Source organism: Mya arenaria, chromosome 12 (genome assembly GCF_026914265.1).
Source record: "Mya arenaria isolate MELC-2E11 chromosome 12, ASM2691426v1".
In the NCBI taxonomy this organism is placed as follows: domain Eukaryota; kingdom Metazoa; phylum Mollusca; class Bivalvia; order Myida; family Myidae; genus Mya; species Mya arenaria.
The window spans coordinates 16901380-16925928 of NC_069133.1; the positions used below are offsets into that span (position 1 = coordinate 16901380).

At 35.9% G+C, this 24549-nt stretch overlaps 1 protein-coding gene across 1 annotated transcript in view; it reads left to right on the forward strand.

Annotated features, from left to right (window-relative positions):
- The window catches only part of LOC128210314 (uncharacterized), a 21232-nt gene extending 3848 nt beyond the window's left edge, over positions 1-17384 (forward strand). Inside the window, exons 3-10 of the mRNA XM_052914582.1 lie at positions 4282-4416; positions 5901-6041; positions 6393-6506; positions 12170-12268; positions 12577-12773; positions 14561-14831; positions 16830-16897; positions 17032-17384. Of these exons, the coding sequence (XP_052770542.1) occupies positions 4282-4416; positions 5901-6041; positions 6393-6506; positions 12170-12268; positions 12577-12773; positions 14561-14831; positions 16830-16882 (1010 nt within the window). The 3' untranslated portion in view covers positions 16883-16897; positions 17032-17384. The remainder of the gene's footprint in view (positions 1-4281; positions 4417-5900; positions 6042-6392; positions 6507-12169; positions 12269-12576; positions 12774-14560; positions 14832-16829; positions 16898-17031) is intronic.
- Positions 17385-24549: the final 7165 nt, after the last annotated feature.

Genomic DNA, 24549 nt, shown 5'->3' on the forward strand with positions numbered 1-24549 from the left:
TGATGATATGGTTGTTCTTGGTGAAACCCCGGAAGACTTACAAATGTCGTTTGACCGTTTATACAATTATTGTAATACCTGGGGCTTAGAAGTTAATATTGCTTAAACAAAAATTGTAATTTTTCGAAAAAGAGGTGGTACAAAACGTAATGAAAAATGGGTGTATGCAAACGAAGAGGTTGACATTGTAAATGATTTTAACTATCTAGGAGTAACTGTAAATTATATTTGTATTTTTAGCCTTAATACAGAAAACATTATATGGTAAAGGTTTAAAAGCAGTCAACACCTTGTTGTCAAATCTAAAAAAGTATGAATGTAAACCTAGGGTAGCTTTGCAATTATTTGATGCCTTTGTTTAATCTATTATTACATACGGGTGAGAAATTGATTGTTTCTTGTGAAGTCTACTCAGCTAGAGAAGATACATGTAAAATTTTGCAAAGCCGTATTAGGCGTTAGACAATCGTCCTCAAATGTTGCTGTATACGGAAAATGGGGTAGATATCCATTGTATATAAATAGATATGTACTTATTGTAAAATACTGGTTCAAATTAAGAAAAGTAATAATGTAATTACTCAATCTGTCATAGAAGACGTTTCGATATTGATAACAATCAAGATAATTGGTTCAATAAGGTTACTTAAGAACCTTCTCACCTAGTATGGCTTCTATTATGTATGGTGTAATGATACACAGCTAAACGAAAACCTATTCATTTGTATTTTTCAACAGCGTCTGATAGACGAATATTTACAACAATGGCATGGAAGTGCTAATGAAAATGGTGTTTTAACTGTTTATAGAGTACTTAAATCTGTATTTGAGTTTGAATACTATTTAGACAATATTGTGTCAAGAAATCTTAGAATTGCTATCACAAAAATACGTATATGTTCGCATAATTTAAGAATTCATACTGGCAGATATGATAGATTAGAGCGCCACTTACGTCTTTGTCAAGTGTGTGATTCGAACGAAATAGAAGGCGAATCTCATTTTATATTTAAGTGTACACCTAATGTCCAATTAAGACAAACTTATATTAAAAGTTATTATAGAATTAGACCTAGTATGTTTAAACTTGTGCAACTGCTTAATACACAAAACACACATGGAACAATTATGTTAAGCAAATACATATCGGAAGCATTTAAGTTGCGTTCTGCTATATTAATGAATCTATAATTATAAGCCTTGATACACATATTTATCTCAAGCAGTAGTTTGCTTTGTCAACATTTGTAACTTTGTGTTACCATTTATGTTTATATATACAATGTTAGTCTGTTTTCATGTTAGAAATTGATCAATTGAATATCGTTTGTTCCAACATATACTAGTATATAAAAAGCATTTGGTTATTGTATTGTATACTATTATAGTTTGATAGATTTGTGATTTACTATTCGAGTTCATCCTTAAACATAGATTGAATATAATATCGATTTAATATTTCACACTACATTGTATAATTGTAATTGTAATATATTTAATACGTATATGAAACACACAAAAAACTGTATAGTTTACGTGTAATAAATTCTGTTCTGTTCTGTTCTGATATTAAAGCAGATGTAGATAACCACATGCTAGATAGCGAAATAAAACTTGAAGTAATTAAAAGTGCTGTTAGAAATTTTAAAAAATAACAAGGCATCTGGCAATGATAAGATTATAAATGAATACCTGAAACATTCTTTTGATATCATAAAGAGTGTGTATCTTAAGCTATTTAATATTGTCTTTAAAACTGCAACTTTACCAGAAAATTGGACAAATGGTGTTATTAACCCAATGTAAAAAAATAAGGGTGATATGTGTGATCCCGCTAATTATCGCCCAATAACACTGCTTAGTTGCTTTGGTAAGCTATTTACAACAGTTTTGAATAATAGATTATTAAAATTCATTGAAAAGTACGATATGTTAAGCGAATTTCAAACTGGTTTTAGACCAGCACATTCAACAGTCGATAACATGTTTGTTTTAAACATTCTTATAGAACACCTGTACACATCTCGCAACAAATTGTTCTGCCTTTATTGACATAAAATGTGCCTTTAATTATATTAATAGAAACATGCTATGATTTAAACTATATGGACATAAGATACAAGGAAACCTTTTAAATGTTGTAAGAAACATGTACGAACAAGCAAAAAAGCTGTGTAAAAGTAAATGGAACAAAGTCGGGCTATTTTTCTTGTTGTGTTGGAGTCCGACAAGGAGAAAATTTATCTCCTTTACTATTTTCATTCTTTGTAAATGATTTGCATCAGTATTTTCTAAATAGTTTGGTTGTAAATGACATTGTTATTGATAAACATGAACATAATTTCAGATTAATTGATTTTTTATTAAGTTATTCGTACTCCTTTATGCTGACGATACTGTGATATTGTCTGAATCTGCTATAGATTTACAGAATGCACTATACCTTATTTATTGCTTGCAGTGGAATTTAACTGTTAATACTTCAAAAACTAAGGTTTTCATTTTCTCCAGAGGTAGATTCATTATACGTTTTCTTTATGTAATGATACTATAAATGTTGTTATGGAATATAAATATTAAGGTATTTCTTTATTAAAGTGGTTCGTTTTGTAAAACAATTGACTATATTGCAAAACCGGCAACAAAGGTGATATTACTATACGATTGTGAATGTTGGGGTTTTGGTAACAATTACATACTCCAAAAGGTTCAATTAAAATGTTTAAAATATATATATTAAATGTTAAAGTAGTACGCCAACATGTATGGTACATGGTGAAACGCGTTTAGCCTTGCAAATAGATATAGATTCATGAATGGTCAATTACTGGTCTAACTTTTCGTTCCATCTTGTCATAAACTCTCAATCTCAGTATACAACGTCACATTGTATTCTGCAAATGTAAGAGCTAATGACTTCAAATGGATTAAACATGTTAAGAATATCTTCATCAAATATGGTCTAATAAATTATTGGTAAAGCCACGAATTTCCAAATAAAAAAATGGTTACAAAAGGGTGTTAAGCAGAAACTGTCTGATTTGTTTTTAAACGAATGGTACACTACTGTCTTCAAGTAAATGTGTAAATTATAGGTTGTTTAAAGAACGATTTGAATTTGAAAACTATCTTGTCAAAACACCGTCAAAATTGTTGAATTATATTATACGATTTAGAACAGGAAACAATCACTTTCCAGTTGAAGTAGGTAGTTGAAGGAATATAAATATAAATGACAGAAATTGCCATCGTTGTGTTTCTAATCGTATGGGTGATGAATTTCATTATTTGTTAGAATGTAGTTTTTTTCATTTAAGAAGTACGACGTTTTATTGATAACTTTAATTTTCGAACCCCAATTATTGTCATTTAAACGTGTTATGAAATTGAATCCATATTGTATTATGTTTTTAAAGTTGTGTAAATTCATGAAATATATCATTAGAAAAGTTAACTTTAGAATATAAGGTACTCCTCTTATTGCCATGATCTTAATTATTATATTATGGTTAAAGTTCAAAGCCTCTTTATGTGTATAATATATGTATTTTCACTGCAATTCTCATTTCAATAGTCTAATACAATTTCTGTTCTGTTCTGTTCTATCAATAGTTGGCCCAAAATCAATAGATGGCTCGATATATCATAACATTTCCCGAAATTTCGATATTTGCTACAATATATCAACATTTCCCCTCATATATCAACAGTTTCCCCGCTTTGTCAATAACTAGCTCGATCTGTCTTTCCTTATTAACCAATAGTTGATCCGATACGTCAATAGTTGGCCTGATTATCAATAGTTTGTCTGATATGCTATGTCAAAAGTTAACCTGATTATGTCAATACTTGGCCCATTATGTCAATAATTGGCCCGATATGTTACTAGTTGGTCAAATATGTCAATATTTGCTCCAATATAACATAAGTTATCCCAAAATGACAAAGTTTGCTCCGATTTGCCAAAAGTTTTCTTAATATGTCAATTATTGCCCATTTGCGTTGTATGTCAATAGGTGGTTCGATATGTTAATGCTTGCCTCAATACATTATATGTCAATAATTGCCCTACTTTGTCAAAATTTGCCCCGATATGCCAATAGTTGCATCAATATGTCAATAGTTGTGCCGATATGTAAAGACTTGCACCAATATGTAAAAAGCTACATCGATCTGTAAAAAGTTGGCCGTGACTGGCATGTCAACAAATGCCCTGAAATATATCTACTTTTACCAAAGTGTGTCATTTTAAACGCGTAATTTGTCTATTTCAACTTTCAGGTGGGCGTCCAAGGGACGACGACGAATCAGAGCCGTTTGGTGGCGTCATATACTATTACAATAACGAGAAAATTGTAGCAAGCGCTCCCATAAAAAATAGCAAACTTGGAAGGGACGGGTTTGCTATATATACAGGTAAACAAAGAGGGGCAAACGATGGAGAGGCCGAGATTATTATATCTACAGTCAAACAAAGAGGGTCTAGCGATGGGTGGGCCGGTTTGCTATGCATACAGGAACAAAAAGAAGGGCAAACAGAGGTAGGGCCGGACTCTGTATGTATACGGGTAAACAAAGAAGGGCAAACAGAGGTAGGGCCAGACTCTGTATGTATACGGGTAAACAAAGAAGGGAAAACAGAGGTAGAGCCGGACTCTGTATGTATACGGGTAAACAAAGAAGGGCAAACAAAGGTAGGGCCAGACTCTGTGTGTATACGGGTAAACAAAGAAGGGCAAACAGAGGTAGGGCCGGACTCTGTGTGTATACGGGTAAACAAAGAAGGGAAAACAGAGGTAGGGCCGGACTCTGTATGTATACAGGTAAACAAAGAAGGGCAAACAGAGGTAGGGCCGGACTCTGTATGTATACGGGTAAACAAAGAGGGCCAAACAGTGGAAGGGCCAGACTCTGTGTGTATACGGGTAAACAAAGAAGGGAAAACAGAGGTAGGACCGGACTCTGTTTGTATACGGGTAAACAAAGAAGGGCAAACAGAGGTAGGGCCGGACTCTGTATGTATACGGGTAAACAAAGAGGGCCAAACAGTGGAAGGGCCAGACTCTGTGTGTATACGGGTAAACAAAGAAGGGAAAACAGAGGTAGGGCCGGACTCTGTATGTATACGGGTAAACAAAGAAGGGCAAACAGAGGTAGGGCCGGACTCTGTATGTATACGGGTAAACAAAGAGGGCCAAACAGTGGAAGGGTCAGACTCTGTGTGTATACGGGTAAACAAAGAAGGGAAAACAGAGGTAGGGCCGGACTCTGTATGTATACGGGTAAACAAAGAAGGGCAAACAGAGGTAGGGCCGGACTCTGTATTTATACGGGTAAACAAAGAGGGCCAAACAGTGGAAGGGCCAGACTCTGTATGTATACGGGTAAACAAAGAAGGGAAAACAGAGGTAGGGCCGGACTCTGTATGTATACGGGTAAACAAAGATGGGCAAACAGAGGTAGGGCCGGACTCTGTATGTATACGGGTAAACAAAGAAGGCCAAACAGTGGAAGGGTCGGTTTCGGTGGGTAAACGGGTAAACAAAGAGGGGCTAACAGTGGATCGAAAGGGCCGGGTTCGCTGGGTATACGGGTAAACAAAGAGGTGCAAACAGTTGAAAGGCCGAGTTTTCTATAAAAAACGGGTAAACAAAGAGGGGCAAACAGTGACAGTGCCGGTTTCGCTGGGTATACGGATAAACAAAGAAAGGCAAACGGCGGAAGAGCCGAGTTCGCTATATATAAGGGAAAACAAACAAGAGCGTATTTTATGACTGGTTTCTCCTTTATTAAAATGAAAAGTAAACTTGTACGATTAAGTACGGTAGTCAAAACGGTAAATCTGTGAGCGCGCAGCTTTAAACTAATAATAACGTGTGCCATCGAACGCTTTTTGTCAGAGAATGGCACGTATTTCTCGGGCCCGAACTCCCAAGAAGAAGACCATGTGCACGTGCGGTTCCGCGCGTGGCGAGCTGGTTCCCTGCCGACACCGGATATGAACAAAACGGCCGTCCCCGTCCGGGCTCGCTCCGCTGATCGTAAGTATAATACGTCACACATGCCGTTGTGATTAATATTTGTATTGAAAGAAAAATTCCCAAATACCAATTCATGATGTGATACGTTTACGATACTTACAGTCGTATTTAAAACCCACACACATTGTCATTAACATTTAGCATATATATGTGTTCGTTATTGTTAATTAGCTAGCTAAAAATCGGTATTTATTTTGTAATTTTCATTTATTTTATTTCTTACGATCTAATTTACGTTTTCTGAATGGTAATCTTGTATAATACATGTTTTTTAAATGTGACCACTACAATTGCTGAGCTTATAAAATTAATTAATATTATACTCTTATCAAGACCATAACATTTTTGCAGCGAGCGAGTTGTACGTTACGACAGCCCACGGACTTGATGCTTACCCGGCTCTGGTCCTGGTCAGAGCCAAACTCATAGACGGGCAAATGCCCGGCTACATGGCCGATAGCGTCGGTACGTATATACAGTTACATGGCCGATAGCGTCGGTACGTTTATATAGTTATATGGCCGATAGCGTCGGTACTTATATATATAGTTGCATGGCCGATAACATCTGTACGGATATATAGTTACAGGGCAGATAATGTCGGTATGTATATTCAGGTAAATGACCGATAACGTTGGTACGTATATATAGTTACATGGCCGATAATGTCGGTACGCATATATGATTACATTGCCGATAGCGTCGGTACGTATATATAGTTACATGGCAGGCAACGTTGGTACGTATATATATATATATATATATATATATAAATGACCGATAACGTTGGTACGTATATACAGTTACATGACCGATAACGTCGGTACGTATATATAGTTACATGACCGATAACGTCGGTACGCATATATAGTTACATGGCCGATAGCGTCGGTACGTATATACAGTTACATGGCAGACAACGTCGGTACGTATTTACAGTTACATGGCCGATAACGTTGGTACGTATATACAGTTACATGGCCGATAACGTCGGTACGTATATATTGTTACATGACCGATAACGTTGGTACGTATATACAGTTACATGGCCGATAACGTCGGTACGTATATATATATAAATGACCGGTAACGTTGGTACGTATATACAGTTACATGACCGATAACGTCGGTACGTATATATTGTTACATGACCGATAACGTTGGTACGTATATACAGTTACATGGCCGATAACGTCGGTACGTATATATAGTTACATGACCGATAACGTCGGTACGTATATATTGTTACATGACCGATAACGTTGGTACGTATATACAGTTACATGGCCGATAACGTCGGTACGTATTTATAGTTACATGACCAATAACGTCGGTACTTATATATAGTTACATGGCAGACAACGTTGGTACGCATATATAGATACATGACCGATAACGTCGGTACGTATATATAGTTACATGGCAGACAACGTTGGTACGTATATATAGTTACATGGCAGACAACGTTGGTACGTATATATAGTTACATGGCAGACAACGTTGGTAATATATATAGTTACATGGCAGACAACGTTGGTAAGTATATACAGTTACATGGCCGATAACGTCGGTACGTATATATAGTTACATGGCAGATAACGTTGGTACGTATAAACAGTTACATGGCAGACAACGTTGGTACGTATATATAGTTACATGGCCGATAACGTTGGTACGTATATATAGTTACATGACAGATAACGTTGGTACGTATAAATAGTTACATGGCAGATAACGTTGGTACGTATATATAGTTACATGACAGATAACGTTGGTACGTATATATAGTTACATGGCAGATAACGTTGGTACGTATATATAGTTACATGGCAGACAACGTTGGTACGTATATATAGTTACATGGCAGATAACGTTGGTACGTATATATAGTTACATGGCCGATAACGTTGGTACGTATATATAGTTACATGACAGATAACGTTGGTACGTATAAATAGTTACATGGCAGATAACGTTGGTACGTATATATAGTTACATGACAGATAACGTTGGTACGTATATATAGTTACATGGCAGATAACGTTGGTACGTATATATAGTTACATGGCAGATAACGTTGGTACGTATATACAGTTACATGGCAGACAACGTTGGTACGTATATATAGATACATGACCGATAACGTCGGTACGTATATATAGTTACATGACAGATAACGTTGGTACGTATATACAGTTACATGACAGACAACGTTGGTAAGTATATATAGTTACATGGCAGATAACGTTGGTACGTATATATAGTTACATGACAGATAACGTTGGTACGTATATATAGTTACACGGCAGATAACGTTGGTACGTATATATAGTTACATGACCGATAACGTCGGTACGTATATATATAGTTACATGGCAGAACATGTTGGAGTTACATGGCAGACAACGTTGGTACGTATATATAGTTACATGGCAGACAACGTTGGTAAGTATATATAGTTACATGGCAGACAACGTTGGTACGTATATATAGTTGCATGGTCGACAACGTTGGTACGTATATACAGTTACATGGCAGACAACGTTGGTACGTATATATAGTTACATGGCAGACAACGTTGGTACGTATATACAGTTACATGGCAGACAACGTTGGTATGTATATATATAGTTACATGGCAGACAACGTTGGTACGTATATACAGTTACATGGCAGACTACGTCGGTACGTATATACAGTGACATGGCAAACAACGTTGGTACGTATATACAGTTACATGGCAGACAACGTTGGTACGTATATACAGTTACATGGCAGACAACGTTGGTACGTATACATAGTTACATGGCAGACAACGTTGGTACGTATGTACAGTTACATGGCAGACAACGTTGATACGTATATATAGTTACATGGCAGACAACGTTGGTACGTATATACAGTTACATGGCAGGCAACGTCGGTACGTATATATAGTTACATGGCAGACAACGTTGGTACGTATATACAGTTACATGGCAGACAACGTTGGTACGTTTATATAGTTACATGGCAGACAACGTTGGTACGTATATATAGTTACATGGCAGACAACGTTGGTACGTATATACAGTTACATGGCAGATAACGTTGGTACGTATATACAGTTACATGGCAGACAACGTTGGTACGTATATATAGTTACATGGCAGACAACGTTGATACGTATATATAGTTACATGGCAGACAACGTTGGTACGTATATATAGTTACATGGCAGACAACGTCGGTACGTATATTACATGTCAGATAACGTTGGTTCGTATATAATGTTACATGGCAGACAACGTTGGTACGTATATATAGTTACATGGCAGACAACGTTGGTACGTATATACAGTTACATGGCAGATAACGTTGGTACGTATATACAGTTACATGGCCGACAACGTTGGTACGTATATATAGTTACATGGCAGACAACGTTGGTACGTATACACAGTTACATGGCAGACAACGTTGTTACGTATATACAGTTACATGGCAGATAACGTTGGTACGTATATACAGTTACATGGCAGACCACGTTGGTACGTATATATAGTTACATGGCAGATAACGTTGGTACGTATATATAGTTACATGGCAGATAACGTTGGTACGTATATATAGTTACATGGCAGATAACGTTGGTACGTATATATAGTTACATGGCAGACAACGTTGGTACGTATATATAGTTACATGGTCGACAACGTTGGTACGTATATATATAGTTACATGGCAGACAACGTTGGTACGTATATATAGTTACATGGCCGACAACGTTGGTACGTATATATATAGTTACATGGCAGACAACGTTGGTACGTATATATATAGTTACATGGTCGACAACGTTGGTACGTATATATATAGTTACATGGCAGACAACGTTGGTACGTATATATAGTTACATGGCAGACAACGTTAGTACGTATATATATAGTTACATGGTCGACAACGTTGGTACGTATATATATATAGTTACATGGCAGACAACGTTGGTACGTATATATAGTTACATGGTCGACAACGTTGGTACGTATATATATAGTTACATGGCAGACAACGTTGGTACGTATATATATAGTTACATGGCCGACAACGTTGGTACGTATATACAGTTACATGGCAGACAACGTTGGTACGTATATTTAGTTACCTGGCAGATAACGTTAGTACGTATATATATAGTTACATGGCAGACAACGTTGGTAAGTATATTTAGTTACCTGGCAGACAACGTTGGTACGTATATACAGTAACATGGCCGACAACGTTGGTACGTATATACAGTTACATGGCAGACAACGTTGGTACGTATATATAGTTACACGGCAGACAACGTTGGTACGTATATACAGTTACATGGCAGACAACGTTGGTACGTATATATATATAGTTACATGGCAGACAACGTTGGTACGTATATACAGTTACATGGCAGACTACGTCGGTACGTATATACAGTTACATGGCAAACAACGTTGATACGTATATACAGTTACATGGCAGACAACGTTGGTACGTATATACAGTTACATGGCAGACAACGTTGGTACGTATACACAGTTACATGGCAGACAACGTTGATACGTATATATAGTTACATGGCAGACAACGTTGGTACGTATATACAGTTACATGGCCGACAACGTTGGTACGTATATATAGTTACATGGAAGACAACGTTGGTACGTATACACAGTTACATGGCAGACAACGTTGGTACGTATATACAGTTACATGGCAGACAACGTTGGTACGTATATATAGTTACATGACAGATAACGTTGGTACGTATATATAGTTACATGGCAGACAACGTTGGTACGTTTATATAGTTACATGGCCGATAAAGTTGGTACGTAAATGTTGTGGTGACTGCACCGAATTATCGAAATTATACAAAACAAGACCTAGTTAATCATAATCTCATTCGCGAGGGTTGTCCTGTATGGAACTATAAATGTGCACGTAATGTGGAATAAATAGCTTGCGTATTAAATATAATTATCGCGCCGAATAGAATAGCCAAACTGTCGAAGATTACGAGCATTCTCAAGACTGAAGTGGAAAAAATGAAAATCTTCATTTCAATGTAACTTTCCGTATAGTTGAGTAATTGTAATGTAATTTGCTGAATTATTATATTACCATTTGAAACTGACAATTATTTTTGTGATACAAACGGAATAAAGACGCCTCTTTGTAATTTAATAAAAGTGTTTTAATCTTAACCTGATCTCAGACTTATAACTGTTCGTAACACTGGCTTCTGATTCACCATCGCTTTAATTAATCCGCACGCTTCTTATTGTACGGTAAGAGCTCTATTTTAAAGTTACCGTTCTTCTACTTCACATTTATTCCACTCCCATTCGGATTCGGAACACCTCGGCCCTTTTCAATGGAAAACAATCTCGGAAGCATATTGACGGTTTACAATGTCAGAATTCGTTATATTTAACTACGCTGCAAGAAGATCGCGTAGTAAAATAAATTTTGCAGTTAAACTGAATTTACTTAAGGCGCTCTCGTTTATTAATGCAATACTACACTTCACTGGCAATCAATTTCAACTTGGACACACAAAACAGACGTTTAGACACTCGAATTACGAATTACAAAGATAGTAATTTACGGAAACCGGATTGGCCATAGCATTGCTCCATGGTAGATGCCCTTTCTTCCTTCCCGTTTCCATGGAAACGAACTATTAAAATCCAATGAATGTTCGTGTAAATCCATTTGTACTTCATTCCATTTACGTTTTTATTGACGAACCATTCCTTTGCTATGGATATGACTTTAAAAGGCGTGAAACATATCTGTTCTAAACGACATATCGGGCCTACTATCGTAATAATAAGGCAAGAAACATATTTTGGCAATATATTGTAATGATTTTTTTTCATTCTAAAAGATGCAAATGAATTTTGCGACATGTGCGAACTCACGTTCTAAACGTGTACTTATATGCTCACTGTTTTCTCATATAAAAATCAATTTTATCGTGCTTTTAAACTAGTCAATTGAAACCTTATTATTTATACAAGCACTTGAATGACGTTGCGCACACAAAGTTTAACACTTAAACATACCCGCACTAGAAGCGTTTCGAAAACGTCTCACTTTTCCTGCAGGTGCGAGTTTCGTGTCATATCCGGATGATAACCCTGACAATGAATACTTCATACACGCCTTCAACGATCGTAACATCCGGGTGTGGGTCTCTGACACAGGTGCATATTTTTTTAGAGATTTCGAAATATGTTTTAACAAATATATACATTGACAAAACGTCGACAAAAAATTAGTTCACCTTTGAATATGTTTGTATCGAAAATGTATGTCGTTGAATGAACTAAAGTGTAATATTTTCTCGAAGTGTTGAACACTTAAATTGGCGCCTTTCCCCTTATATTGTACATCAGAGTTGCTGGTTTAGTTCTTGATTGCAAACTTACAATTATATTAAAAAAACACTCCTAGTGCTAGTACATTTTGTTTTGTTAATATACGCCTGCTGTTGTGTATTTCTGGTATACAGGCCTCCTTGCTGGCGGTTCAGACGGCTATGAAATATTCCCTCATTGCTCTTCTGGGATGCTTGAGATGTACGCGTGGGCTGCATCATCCCTTCAGCCGGCCATCACCGCCGCCATGGACCTGGGACCGGAAGTTGTTGACGAACAGCTGGAAATTCCGCTAACTTCCGGTCATGTAGATTCCTTTACCAGAGCATGGGTGGGTCTATGCTAGTATGAAAATATTCCCGTCATTGTCGTTGGTGCATCAGTTTTTTATATTTTATGTTTTCTTATAACAAAAGGGCGCTTTTCTGGTCACATCTCGTTGTGTGCTTGACCATGCTTGGGTCTAGACGAAAACGTGTTAAAATGCCGGGCCCGTATTCATTACAGTAACATCTTGAGTTTCGGTTTCAAATGCAAAACTCAAAACTACAATCAATATTACAATATCAAAATGGTTAAAATGCTGTATTTGTTACAAATCACGTCTTCAACATGCAGGCCACAACTTTTTAAATTGTTGTCATGACTTATTAACTTGAGGCCACAGCTTATTTACTTGTGGTCACAACTTGGTAACTTAAAGCCACAACTTAATAATTTGAGGCCACAACTTAGTAACTTGAGGCCACAACTTAAGAACTTGAGGCCACAACTTAGTAACTTGTGGTCACAACTTAGTAACTTGAGGCCACAACTTAATAACTTAAGGCCACAACTTAATAACTTGAGGCCACAACTTAGTAACTTGAGGCCACAACTTAAGAACTTGAGGCTACAACTTAGTAACTTGTGGTCACAACTTAGTAACTTGAGGCCACAACTTAGTAACTTGTAGTCACAACTTAGTAACTTGAGGCCACAACTTAGTAACTTGTGACCACAACTTAGTAACATGAGGCCACAACTTAGTAACTTGAGGCCACAACTCATTAACTTTAAGCTACAACATAGTAACTTGTGGCCACAACTTAGTAACTTGTGGCCACAACCTTTTTACTTGAGTCCACAACTTAGTTACTGGTGGCCACAACTTAGTACCTTGAGTCCACAACTAAGTAACTTGTGACCCAACTTAGTAACTTGTGACCACAACTTAGTAACTTGAGGCCACAACTCATTAACTTATAGCCACAACTTAGTAACTTGAGGCCACAAACTATTAACTTTAAGCTACAACTTAGAAACTTGTGGTCACAACTTAGAAACTTTTGGCCACAACCTTTTTACTTGAGTCCACAATTTAGTAACTGGTGGCCACAACTTGGTTATTTGAGTACACAACTAAGTAACTTGTGACCACAACTTATTAATTTTAAGCCAAAACTTAGTAATTTGAGTCTACAACTTAGTTAATTGAGGCCACAACTTAGTAATTTGAGTCCACAACTTAGTAACTTGAGAAAAAACTTATTAAATCGTGGCGACAACTTAGTAACTTGAGGCCACAACTTATTAATTTTAAGCCACAATTAAGTAACTTGAGTCTACAACTAAGTTAATTGTGGCCACAACTTTGTAATTTGATTCCACAACTTAATAAATTGAGGCCACAACTTATTAAATCGTGGCAACAACTTATTAAATCGTGGCCACAACTTAATAACGTGAGCCCACAGATTATTAAATAGTGGCCACAACTTAGTAACTTGAGGCCACAACTTAGTAACTTGTGGCCACGACTTAGATTAGCCAATTTAAACAGCCGTTTCATTTTTGCCGCTTTATGACAATAACACAGTTAGCACGCCTGATACTAAAACGCCATTTGTACACATAAGCTGTGGCCATAGGTTACTAAAATGTGGCCACAATATAAATAAAATGTTGCGGATGTCACCTATGTGCCACCATAGTGTAGCATTTAGAAATAACGTTTTCTAAGTCGGAGGCTTTAAAACTCAGATTCGACACGTTGATGATTATTGGCCAGGACGTCCCATTATAATATCATATCATCATCATGTATCGCAATTGTAACCATATGAGGTCATTTATCAGGTGGAAGCCGTTGACGGTCCAAACGTCGGCTACCGGTTCCCCGGAAGTGGCGCAATGGCATACAGCGCCACCGTTCTGGATCCGGTCTGTACATATGGAGGTTTGACGTACGCTTACACGCAAGAGGCCGTGCGCTTCTGGCGTCCAACTGACGTCATCAATGGTGGACTGGTATGCGTTGCCAGCGTGTTTGGTAACGGAAGGAATGCTCAACGCTCAGTAAACGGCCTTGCGATTGTGATGGTGTGGACGTCAGTGACACATCCAGAAGGTATGATGCATTATGTCGCGTAACGTAGTTGCGTGTAGACACTTTAAAGTGTCACGTAACATAAAAGTTACGTATGAAACACTTTAAAGTGATAGCCAAAAATCAATAGTAGAATTCAAAGTTTATTTGAGACAGAGGGCAAATACTTCATCATAATTAAATGTAGATGTACTTAGCTGGTGACAGTCGTGATAGCCGCTGGCTATTGGTCCAATTAGCTGGACAGTTCATGACTGTAGAATACGTTCTTTTTGTGTATGGCAAGAAATTAGATGTGCACAACTGTCACTAGCTAGACAAAAAGTGATATATATAGACGCATGATTATAATGTTAGGGAGTTGGGTTAGGCACGGCAAGGAGACCGGCCTTGGGTCCTTAATGGACGGCAGCTAGGATGTGGGATTACCTTAAATGTCATGCTGTATTATATACTGATTATTATACTTAGAAAGAACGGTGAACAATAAAGACTTAGAAGACTTGAACAGTTGTTGGTTGGTTACTGAACGAACTATCACGAAAGTTAAGTGAGCGTTGGCATTACGCGACAATTATTTGATTTATTACAGGAGCAATATGTATTTCTTAATAAAACGTACTACTGATACCCTGTTTATATGACAAACATTTGCACTATGGGTGGATTAAAATATACCCTCTGCAGATCATTTGCTCCTGTGGTATGTGTTTGTATAAATCCCATCACCAGCCATGGGGAAAATTTTGACCCGAGTGCAAATTTATCCAAGTGGGTATTTGATTTTATACGCACATATTTGCCTCTGGTTTAAACGGCGTATTAATTTCAAGTTTTAAAGAGAGCACACTTAGAAATCCAAAATAATGAAAGTATAATTGTAAAATAAATAAAGCTTTTAGCTTTCCTGTGGTAAGGTACTTTAAAATGAAACGAGAAATGAATACCTCGGGTGATATTCATGAAACTTCTTAAGTCATTTTCTAACTTAAGTCACTTTCCTAATTTAAGTATCTCTTCAGTCCTATGAAATAGAAAATAAAGAATTTCCAAAATACATTATTTCTATTGACCTTATTGAATAGAACATACTTTAATTTTAAGTATACTTATACATTTATTTTTATTTGAGTATGAGCATTTTAAGAAAGTTATTTAGTTTAGAAAATAACTTACGAAGTTTTATGAATATCCCCCCTCCAGGCCCCTATTTCTTGGAACGTCTGAAGTCCATTGATTATAACAGTATCAATATAAGCTCACTATTTTTGTTTGGTTTAATGTGATATATTCAACATTCTTCAGACATTTGAAACTTTAAAAGGAAATTAACTCTAGTATGATCACCATAAGCTAATTCTTTATTTACGGAAATCAATATAAAGTAAAAGATTTGGCTTAATGAAATAAGATACTTAAGCTTGTTAAGCTAAGAACGTTAGAGAACTTGCAGCCTTGGCCCGATTATCACAAAAATACTCAAGTCAAATTTTCATCTCAATCTGAACATATTTTACCACATAAAAGCATAGTGATTTTAAATCTTGCAATTTGTTATATTTTGTGAAAACGTATTTTCTCATAGAATTTTATGATAAAAAGATTTAGTCCATATTTCTAAGAAACTTAATTCCGCAGCAAAAAATATACTTGAGTAATTGTTAAAAAACGGGAAGTTTTACTTAAGTACATTTTTGGCTGTACAATATATTTTCCTTGGAATCTTGACCAATGGCATAAATCATCATATTACCTGATAGGATGCCTCTCCGAAGGTGTGAACTCAATTGTTATTTTTAATAAATTTGGATGCTTAATTTGGTCTTCTAACAAGTAAAATAATAATAGTATGGAAGTAATAATTGTTGACTTGAAATGATTGGAAAAAGTGCGTCTCTTAACCTTATTACATAACACTATTAACAGTATGTTTACGTACAAAAGAAAACATCAGCCTGTTATACCCTTGTTGAATTTAAAATTTAATGAATATATTTCTACATTTTTTCTTTGTTTCAGACACATTCCAGTGGGCTGACCCAGAAGAAAGATGTATCCGTATACAGCCGTGAGCGCTGGCTTTAATGGTGATCAGCCGGCATTTTATACTCTTACCAAAGGGCAATTTGCACATGGGATTGCTGATTTTTCATATTTCATATCGTCTGTATTTCACCAGTGAAATAAATCTAATCTTATTTTTCCTTTCTTTTTATTCCAGCGCCCGAAGGTGATCGTGAATTTTCCGGGAGGCGGTGTCCCCCTTTCGGCTTATCCTATGGGAATAATTTTTCAAATTTAAATTTTATATGATATCTTTTTAAATGAATGCATATGTAAAAGCGATAATAAATGACAAAATGACGAATGCTGCCTTAGACAGGACAAAGTCGCCGACAAAACTCCAGTAAATGCTGCAAATAGTGGACTTACAGATAACTGGATTTAATTATTTTTTCTAGACACTACTTTGTGGGTTTTAATTTTATGGTGACTTCCTTAAACATTCTTATTTTGAAATTTAAATGAATTAACAATTGTTTAAATGAAATGATTTTTTAAATAAATGTTTGCAATAAAATGTATGCATTAAACAAGTTTGTAAACATATATTTTTGTTCTAATATTTAAACAAATCAGTGGCCGTTAATGCATTTCGTCCAGTGTATTTAAGTCTTCTTCATAGGGAGTGCAAGCGCCCGCAGATCGAAGAAGCGTTATCAGACAACTTAACATCAATTCAATATTATCCAAGGGCAATAGTTATATGAGACTCTAGCATGGTTATATACCCACTTTATTTTTTTTCACTAATAATTTAATCCTAAATGGCACTGGGACTTGAACCGAAACTAGGCTTGCACGGGTGGTTTCGTCATGTAAACAGGAAAGCATTTTATGGCCAACACAATTCGCTAAACAGGGGCTTGTTTAATATGCTTGTTTAACAAAATTGTCAAATGTCATTTGCGCTCTACTGTCTACAAGTGTGTGTATATACCACGTGACAAATTACATCATACATGCTACGTCGGAAGGCAACATTTTAAGCAACATGAAGATTTAAATCAAAGATAACTTTTCTGTTACAACGCCATTTAAAATAAAACAAAGGGCAGTCTTAAAGAGCCCCACCTTCGTCTTATTACCGGAGTTTGATAAGGTGATTAGTTTCATCAAACACTTCCAGTGTGTGTATACCACGTGATATATTGCGTCATATATGCTACGTCGGAAGGCAACATTTTACTTTAGATGAAGTCTTAAATCAAAGATAACTTTTCTTTTACTACACCATTTTAAATAAAACAAAGGGCAGTCTATGCCACTTAAAGAACCACGCCTTCGTTTTATTACCGGAGATTGATATGGTGATTAGTTTCATCAAACACTTTGACAAACCTGTTTCCAAAATAATGTTTGGACAGTGCTCCGTCAGACGGCCGTATTGTGAAAAGGTTTGTCGAGGTGTTTTAAAAAACTAAACTTTCAATCAAACTCTGGTAAAAAAAACAAACAAAGGCGGGGCTCCGTAAGTGGCGTAAACTGAGCTATGTTTCATTTAAAATGGTGAAGAAATAGTGAAGTTATCTTTAATTTAAGTCTTCATTCGCAGCAAGATATTGCCTTCCGACGTAGCATTTATGACGTAATTTATCACGTGATATGCACACACTGGTCTACATACCAGCTGAATTGAAAAAAGAACGTGTCTGTTTTTAAAATAATAGTGATGGAATAGGAATATTTAATGTTAAACCAATAGTGATGGAATAGGAATACTTAATGTTAAACTAATAGTGATGTAATAGGAATACTTTGTGCTAAACTAAAAGTGATGGAATAGGAATACTTAATGTTAAACTTAATGTGATGGAATATTAATACTTAATGTTAAACCAATAGTGGTGGAATAGGAATACTTAATGTTGAACCAATAGTGATGGAATAGGAATACTTAATGTTAAACTAAAATGATGGAATAGGAATACTTAATGTTAAACCAATAGTGATGGAATAGGAATACTTACTGTTAAACTAATAGTGATGGAATAGGAATACTTAATGTTAAACTAAAAGTGATGGAATAGGAATACTTAATGGTAAACTGAAAGTGATGGAATAGGAATACTTTCTTACTACCAAATTTCACTTTCAAATTAGAATATTGGAAATTTAACTGCACTCGATTGTATTCATTGTATTTGTTTAATCGGAAATGACGTTATTTTTTATCTTCTCAGCGCTCTGTGAGAATATTCCAGTTTTTTTTTTTTACATTGCAACGGTCATTCGGAACACCTCGGTCATTTTCCATCGAAAATAACCTCGGATGTATGGCGGTACATCAGTAGAAGTAGTTCGTAAAAATTTAGATAATAGTTTTACTTATATTTTGTATTTCTAAGTTTAAATTGATTGTTGGTGAGGTATACATAATAAAGATTCCTCAGACTAAAGTCATAAAGTTTTACTGCTAAATTGAGATTACTACGCGATCTATTTGCTGTGTAGTTAAATGTATATATTTTTGACATTGTAAATCGTCCATATACATCCGAGGTTGTTTTCGATGGAAAATGACCGAGGATTTCCGAATGTGGAACGGTCTTAAAATGAGCGAAACAGCGGAGTAATAAGTATATTGATAAACGCACTGTTTCAAACGGTTAGATTTTCAGGATTTAAATCACCGTTATTTTTTAACGAATCATTGCAAAGGCATGAACTAAGAGTAGTTGTTTGTGCGTTTAGTGTAAGTTCCTGTTTCGCTACAGGCTGGCGCCAGTTAAGTATTATACAGCACATCATTGCTTTACGGGCTAAGCCACAGGGCGGGTAATCGACCTGCACCTTACCGAGATTTTACGAATACAATTACTTTCTTGGATAAAAAACATTAGAAATAGCAAACTACACTGCACTTTACCCAGTCAAATCGTGGTAATTTCATGTCGATTCAATTTACCATACACTTGTAATTTTTGTTCTAAAATGACGTAGATGTCGAAAAGTGGGGAGCAGGTCAATAACTTGTTTTCTGCTTCAATAATTTACTATAAAAGGAGAAATAGTTGAAAACGTACATTTTCACACCCAAGATGGCCGCATTTTGTTTACATTTGGAATGGTACATGTACGGTACAGGTCGATTACCCGATTACCCGCCGGGTGATGAAAATATCAACAAGGTCTCGCGAAATAAATAAAATGCTATTAAAGCATTGGGGATAAACCGCACGGGATGTTAGCTTTAGACTTAATATGTTTAATCGAGAAAGAAATTAAATTACAAAATGCTTGAAAATTGAAGTGCTTGAATGATTATTTGTCGTCGGAAATAAGTTTCAATCAGAACGATATATATTATAGCAATGCAAATTTTATTTCAAACGAAAATGCAGTTAATGGTATTATTTTGTATTTTGGCGATCAACAAAAATGGTAAGTGTTTAGTAATTATCAAATAAAGCCGACTTAAACCACTTAAAGGTAAATTGTTTGATGTTATATATTTGCAAATTTTGTTTAATAGAAAACAAATCGTATTTACTTTATATATTTTTTTTTGTTAAAAAAACTAAGTATGCTTTAAGAGATTGATATTTCTAAACAATCGATTATTCTTGAACAATGCATTCAGATTTTATTTTTCATTACGTTCTTTGCCGAAGGATGCTGAGCTTTAAACTAAAGTTGTCCTTCGGCACCCACAATACACGTAACTGGGTCTCTGACACAGGTGTGTAAAATGTTGGAAACTTCACAATTTGTTAAAAAAAGCTAATTTTTACATTACGTTGAACTGAGAACTTGCACCCCTTGAATATGCCGGTATCGGGCATGTAGTTTGATGAACTAATTTGTAGTTTTCTCGAAGTGTTGAACACTTCCAGTAATCGCTTTTCTTGTTGTTTTGTTTTTCAACATGACATTGTACATGAAAGTTAGTAGTACAGTTCCGCTATTTCTTAAATATTAAAAATCTGCGCTACTATAAAGTACTAGTATTTTAGTGATATATGCCTGCTGTTCTGTTTTTCTGGTCGACTGACGGATTCTGGTATGATTGAGATGTTCGCGTGGGCTGCATCGTCACTCCGGCCAGCCTTCACCGCCGCAATGGACAATTGACCGGAAGTGGTCGACGAACAGCTTGGGATTCCGCTTACTTCCGGTCATTTTGACTCCTTTACCAGAGCCTGGGTAGGTACATATTGAGCAAGACGTGCTCAAGTTGAGCTATTGTGAAAGGGGGGTTGTCGTCCATCGTCCCTTCTAAACCACTGAGATTAATTCAACTTAACTTCACAGGAATGTTCCTTTGGTGGCCCTCTCCCAGATATCTCAATAAAAGTTGTTCCAGGCATAACTCTGGTTGCTATGACAGCCTGAGGGAAAATCTTCTTGTTAGAAACCGTTATCCTGATTTAAAAATAATGACCCTATAACAAATTCCTTCATCCCATGTTGATTCATAAAAAACCCATCGCGGCCAGGGGTAGGAGCTTATTTTCCCTATATGTCTTAATTGAAAACTTTGAAAATAGTTTTTCCCAGAATCTGTTGGCCCGATTTTTAAATACTTTTAAAGAAATGTTCTTTACGTGGCCATGTATCAAATTATCAAAATAATATCATATATGTATCGCAATTGTAACCATGTGAGGTCATCTATCAGGTGGAAGCCGTAGATGGTATAAACTACGGATACCACGCGTATTTTACTTGACAAGTGAATGAATATATTTCTTAATATTTCTCTGTTTCAGACATCTTTCAGTGGGCTGACCCAGGAGAAAGATGTGTCCGTATAAGACCATGAGCGCTGGCGATAATGGTGCACCACTCTTGACTTAATATCCATGTGGTTGACTTTGCATAAACATGTATAAAAACATTTGCTTTTCGCCAGTGAAGAAGTGTGCTATCTGATTAGTGTTCCCTCCTTGACAATGTTGCAGAGACAACTCAAGATGCAAGTGATTTTCCATGAGACGGGAGCCCCCCTTCAGGCGTATTCCCGAGGAACTATTTTAAAAATTATTATTCTTTTTAACCCAAATTTTAACTCATTCCCAGGAATCACCTCTATCTTTTAAAACAGCTTTAAAATAGTAAATTTCTCAACTTAATTTTGAACGAACATAATAATATATATTTTTTTAGATTATACCAGTAATTAGCTTGGTCCAGTAGTAAAATGGTATATCAAATTGACTTTACAATGACAGAATGTTGGTTAGCTTTATCAAAACATGACATTTAACCATTCCTGTATCGAGGTGGCGTCCGTGGTGTGTTCGTTTCCTTTGTTATGACTTTAGTTTATACCTGATTGGTTTGACCTGCTTTACCGATATACATAATTTTGCAGCTCATGATGACCATCAGCAGCTAATATCAAACTGATATACATAAATGGAGCACATTAACCCAAACGCATTCAGGATCAGGTATCCCATTCATGTACAATGTATATATCAGAAAGTCTGATACAATATCATTTAAACAAGCACATTTGCCATGCATTATCATGATATTGTAATAATCAGATTTATATCTCATAATATGTCATTTCCGTGACATGCGGTTAACAAAGTATATGGCCTTTATGGTTACAATGTCATATTTTTAGCACTGCAAAATGAAGATACGCGCACTTCCCTGTCGGAAACGTACTGTCCGTTGTATCTTGGTATGCGTTTAGAAGTATCAGTCTCCTCACTGCGCAACATGAATGACCGCTGCGCTCATTGCTGGCATGTCCACGAAAAAGATACATGTGTCCTATCAGTGACAACACGAGCAATGTGTAGTAAGGCTTATAACTCTGAAAAAGATACATGTGTCCTATCAGTGACAACACGAGCAATGTGTAGTAAGGCTTATAACTCTGACAAAGATACATGTGTCCTTTCAGTGACAACACGAGCAATGTGTAGTAAGGCTTATTACTCTGAAAAAGATACATGTGTCCTATCAGTGACAACACGAGCAATGTGTAGTAAGGCTTATAACTCTGACAAAGATACATGTGTCCTATCAGTGACAACACGAGCAATGTGTAGTAAGGCTTATACATCTGACAAAGATACATGTGTCCTATCCGTGACAACACGAGCAATGTGTAGTAAGGCTTATAACTCTGACAAAGATACATGTGTCCTATCCGTGACAACACGAGCAATGTGTAGTAAGGCTTATAACTCTGACAAAGATACATGTGTCCTATCAGTGACAACACGAGCAATGTGTAGTAAGGCTTATAACTCTGACAAAGATACATGTGTCCTATCAGTGACAACACGAGCAATGTGTAGTAAGGCTTACAACTCTGACATTGGCTTTAGTCATGTCAGTTATTAGTATCATACAAGTTTCACTCGTGTGGACTATTAATGTTCACCTTGGCCGTCCGGCCGGCCGGAAAACAACTCAAAAATGGCTCAAGAAGTATGCAAGCTAATTTACGAAACGTTTGATGTGATTAGAGAGTTAGAAGGATATCATGTACGCTATATTGGACCGAAAATGTGGTCAACGAAAATAAGGAAAATTCCATAATAACAGGATCTTTGCATAACTGAAAAAGCATATTAGAAAGCTACATTTATGATGTGTGGATAAAGGGTACTAAGAAAGATATTATCAGTAATTATTATTCAACAAAATTGTCGGTTGCTATGGCAACATAAATAGTGCGATTGTCTTTCCTTCCGTCTGAAAAAAAAAAGAATTACCACAGTTAATACAGTTGTTTTAAAGTGACACTCTTCCAACACACATCATTTATGACTTATAAAGCTTTAACTACTTACTAAATAAAGCATTATGGAAAGTATTAATTACTGGTAACAAGAATAAAAAAAGAAATGATTGGTGAATGCTAAACTATTTACTAAGGTCCACTTTAGTCTCATAGGGTAGAAATAGTGCGTTTTATGCTCATTTCTGTCATTGTCGAAAACAATGGTTCTTATCAAGGATACTGAGTTTAATTTGAAGAAAAGTTGCAGAAAGCATGGCATTCCCACCTTAGGAGACTATAATATATCACAGTAAATCTTTAAGCCCTCACTAATCATCCACTATTTTTGCGTTTTCGGTTATTAAAAACACGGTTACAATCTTGTTATCAGTAATTATTTTTTTCATAGATGTTAGATTTAGTAAGTAGTTAAAAATGTATCACTCAAATTTTATGTTTATTATACATGTGTATGTGTTGATTTTAAAGAAGAGTGCCACTTGAAACATCATATAAAGTCAATCTCTTTTGATAAGGAAAGGTGACATACGTGCTTTTGTCTTTCTCTCGTTTAAACGACTTACGTATCTCGTTAAAACTACATAAGCTTTGTTTCCAAGGGCAGATACTAGTATTCATTATATCTGTTTGTTTGTTTTAACTGATTCTTAGAAATATTTAAGATCATCCTAGAGTCACGGTGACTCTTCAACAATACCTGATCAATGGAAAAGTAGATCGTTATTATAATTTACAATTCATTTGCCTCCAATCAGAGCCCGGGTCTGGAATGATAATGCCCATCACTTTAACAGCGACTCACGGGCTTCATCGGGTTATCGGAAATCCGTACAGGAGTTCTGTACTAATACTTGCTAAATTAAAACGTTCTTGATTTGTCAGGGAAAAGTTTAAGATTAACATATGTATGTTTAATCTTTAGAATTCAGTCCTTAATTAGAAAGTGCGAGGATTAGTAAACAGTGG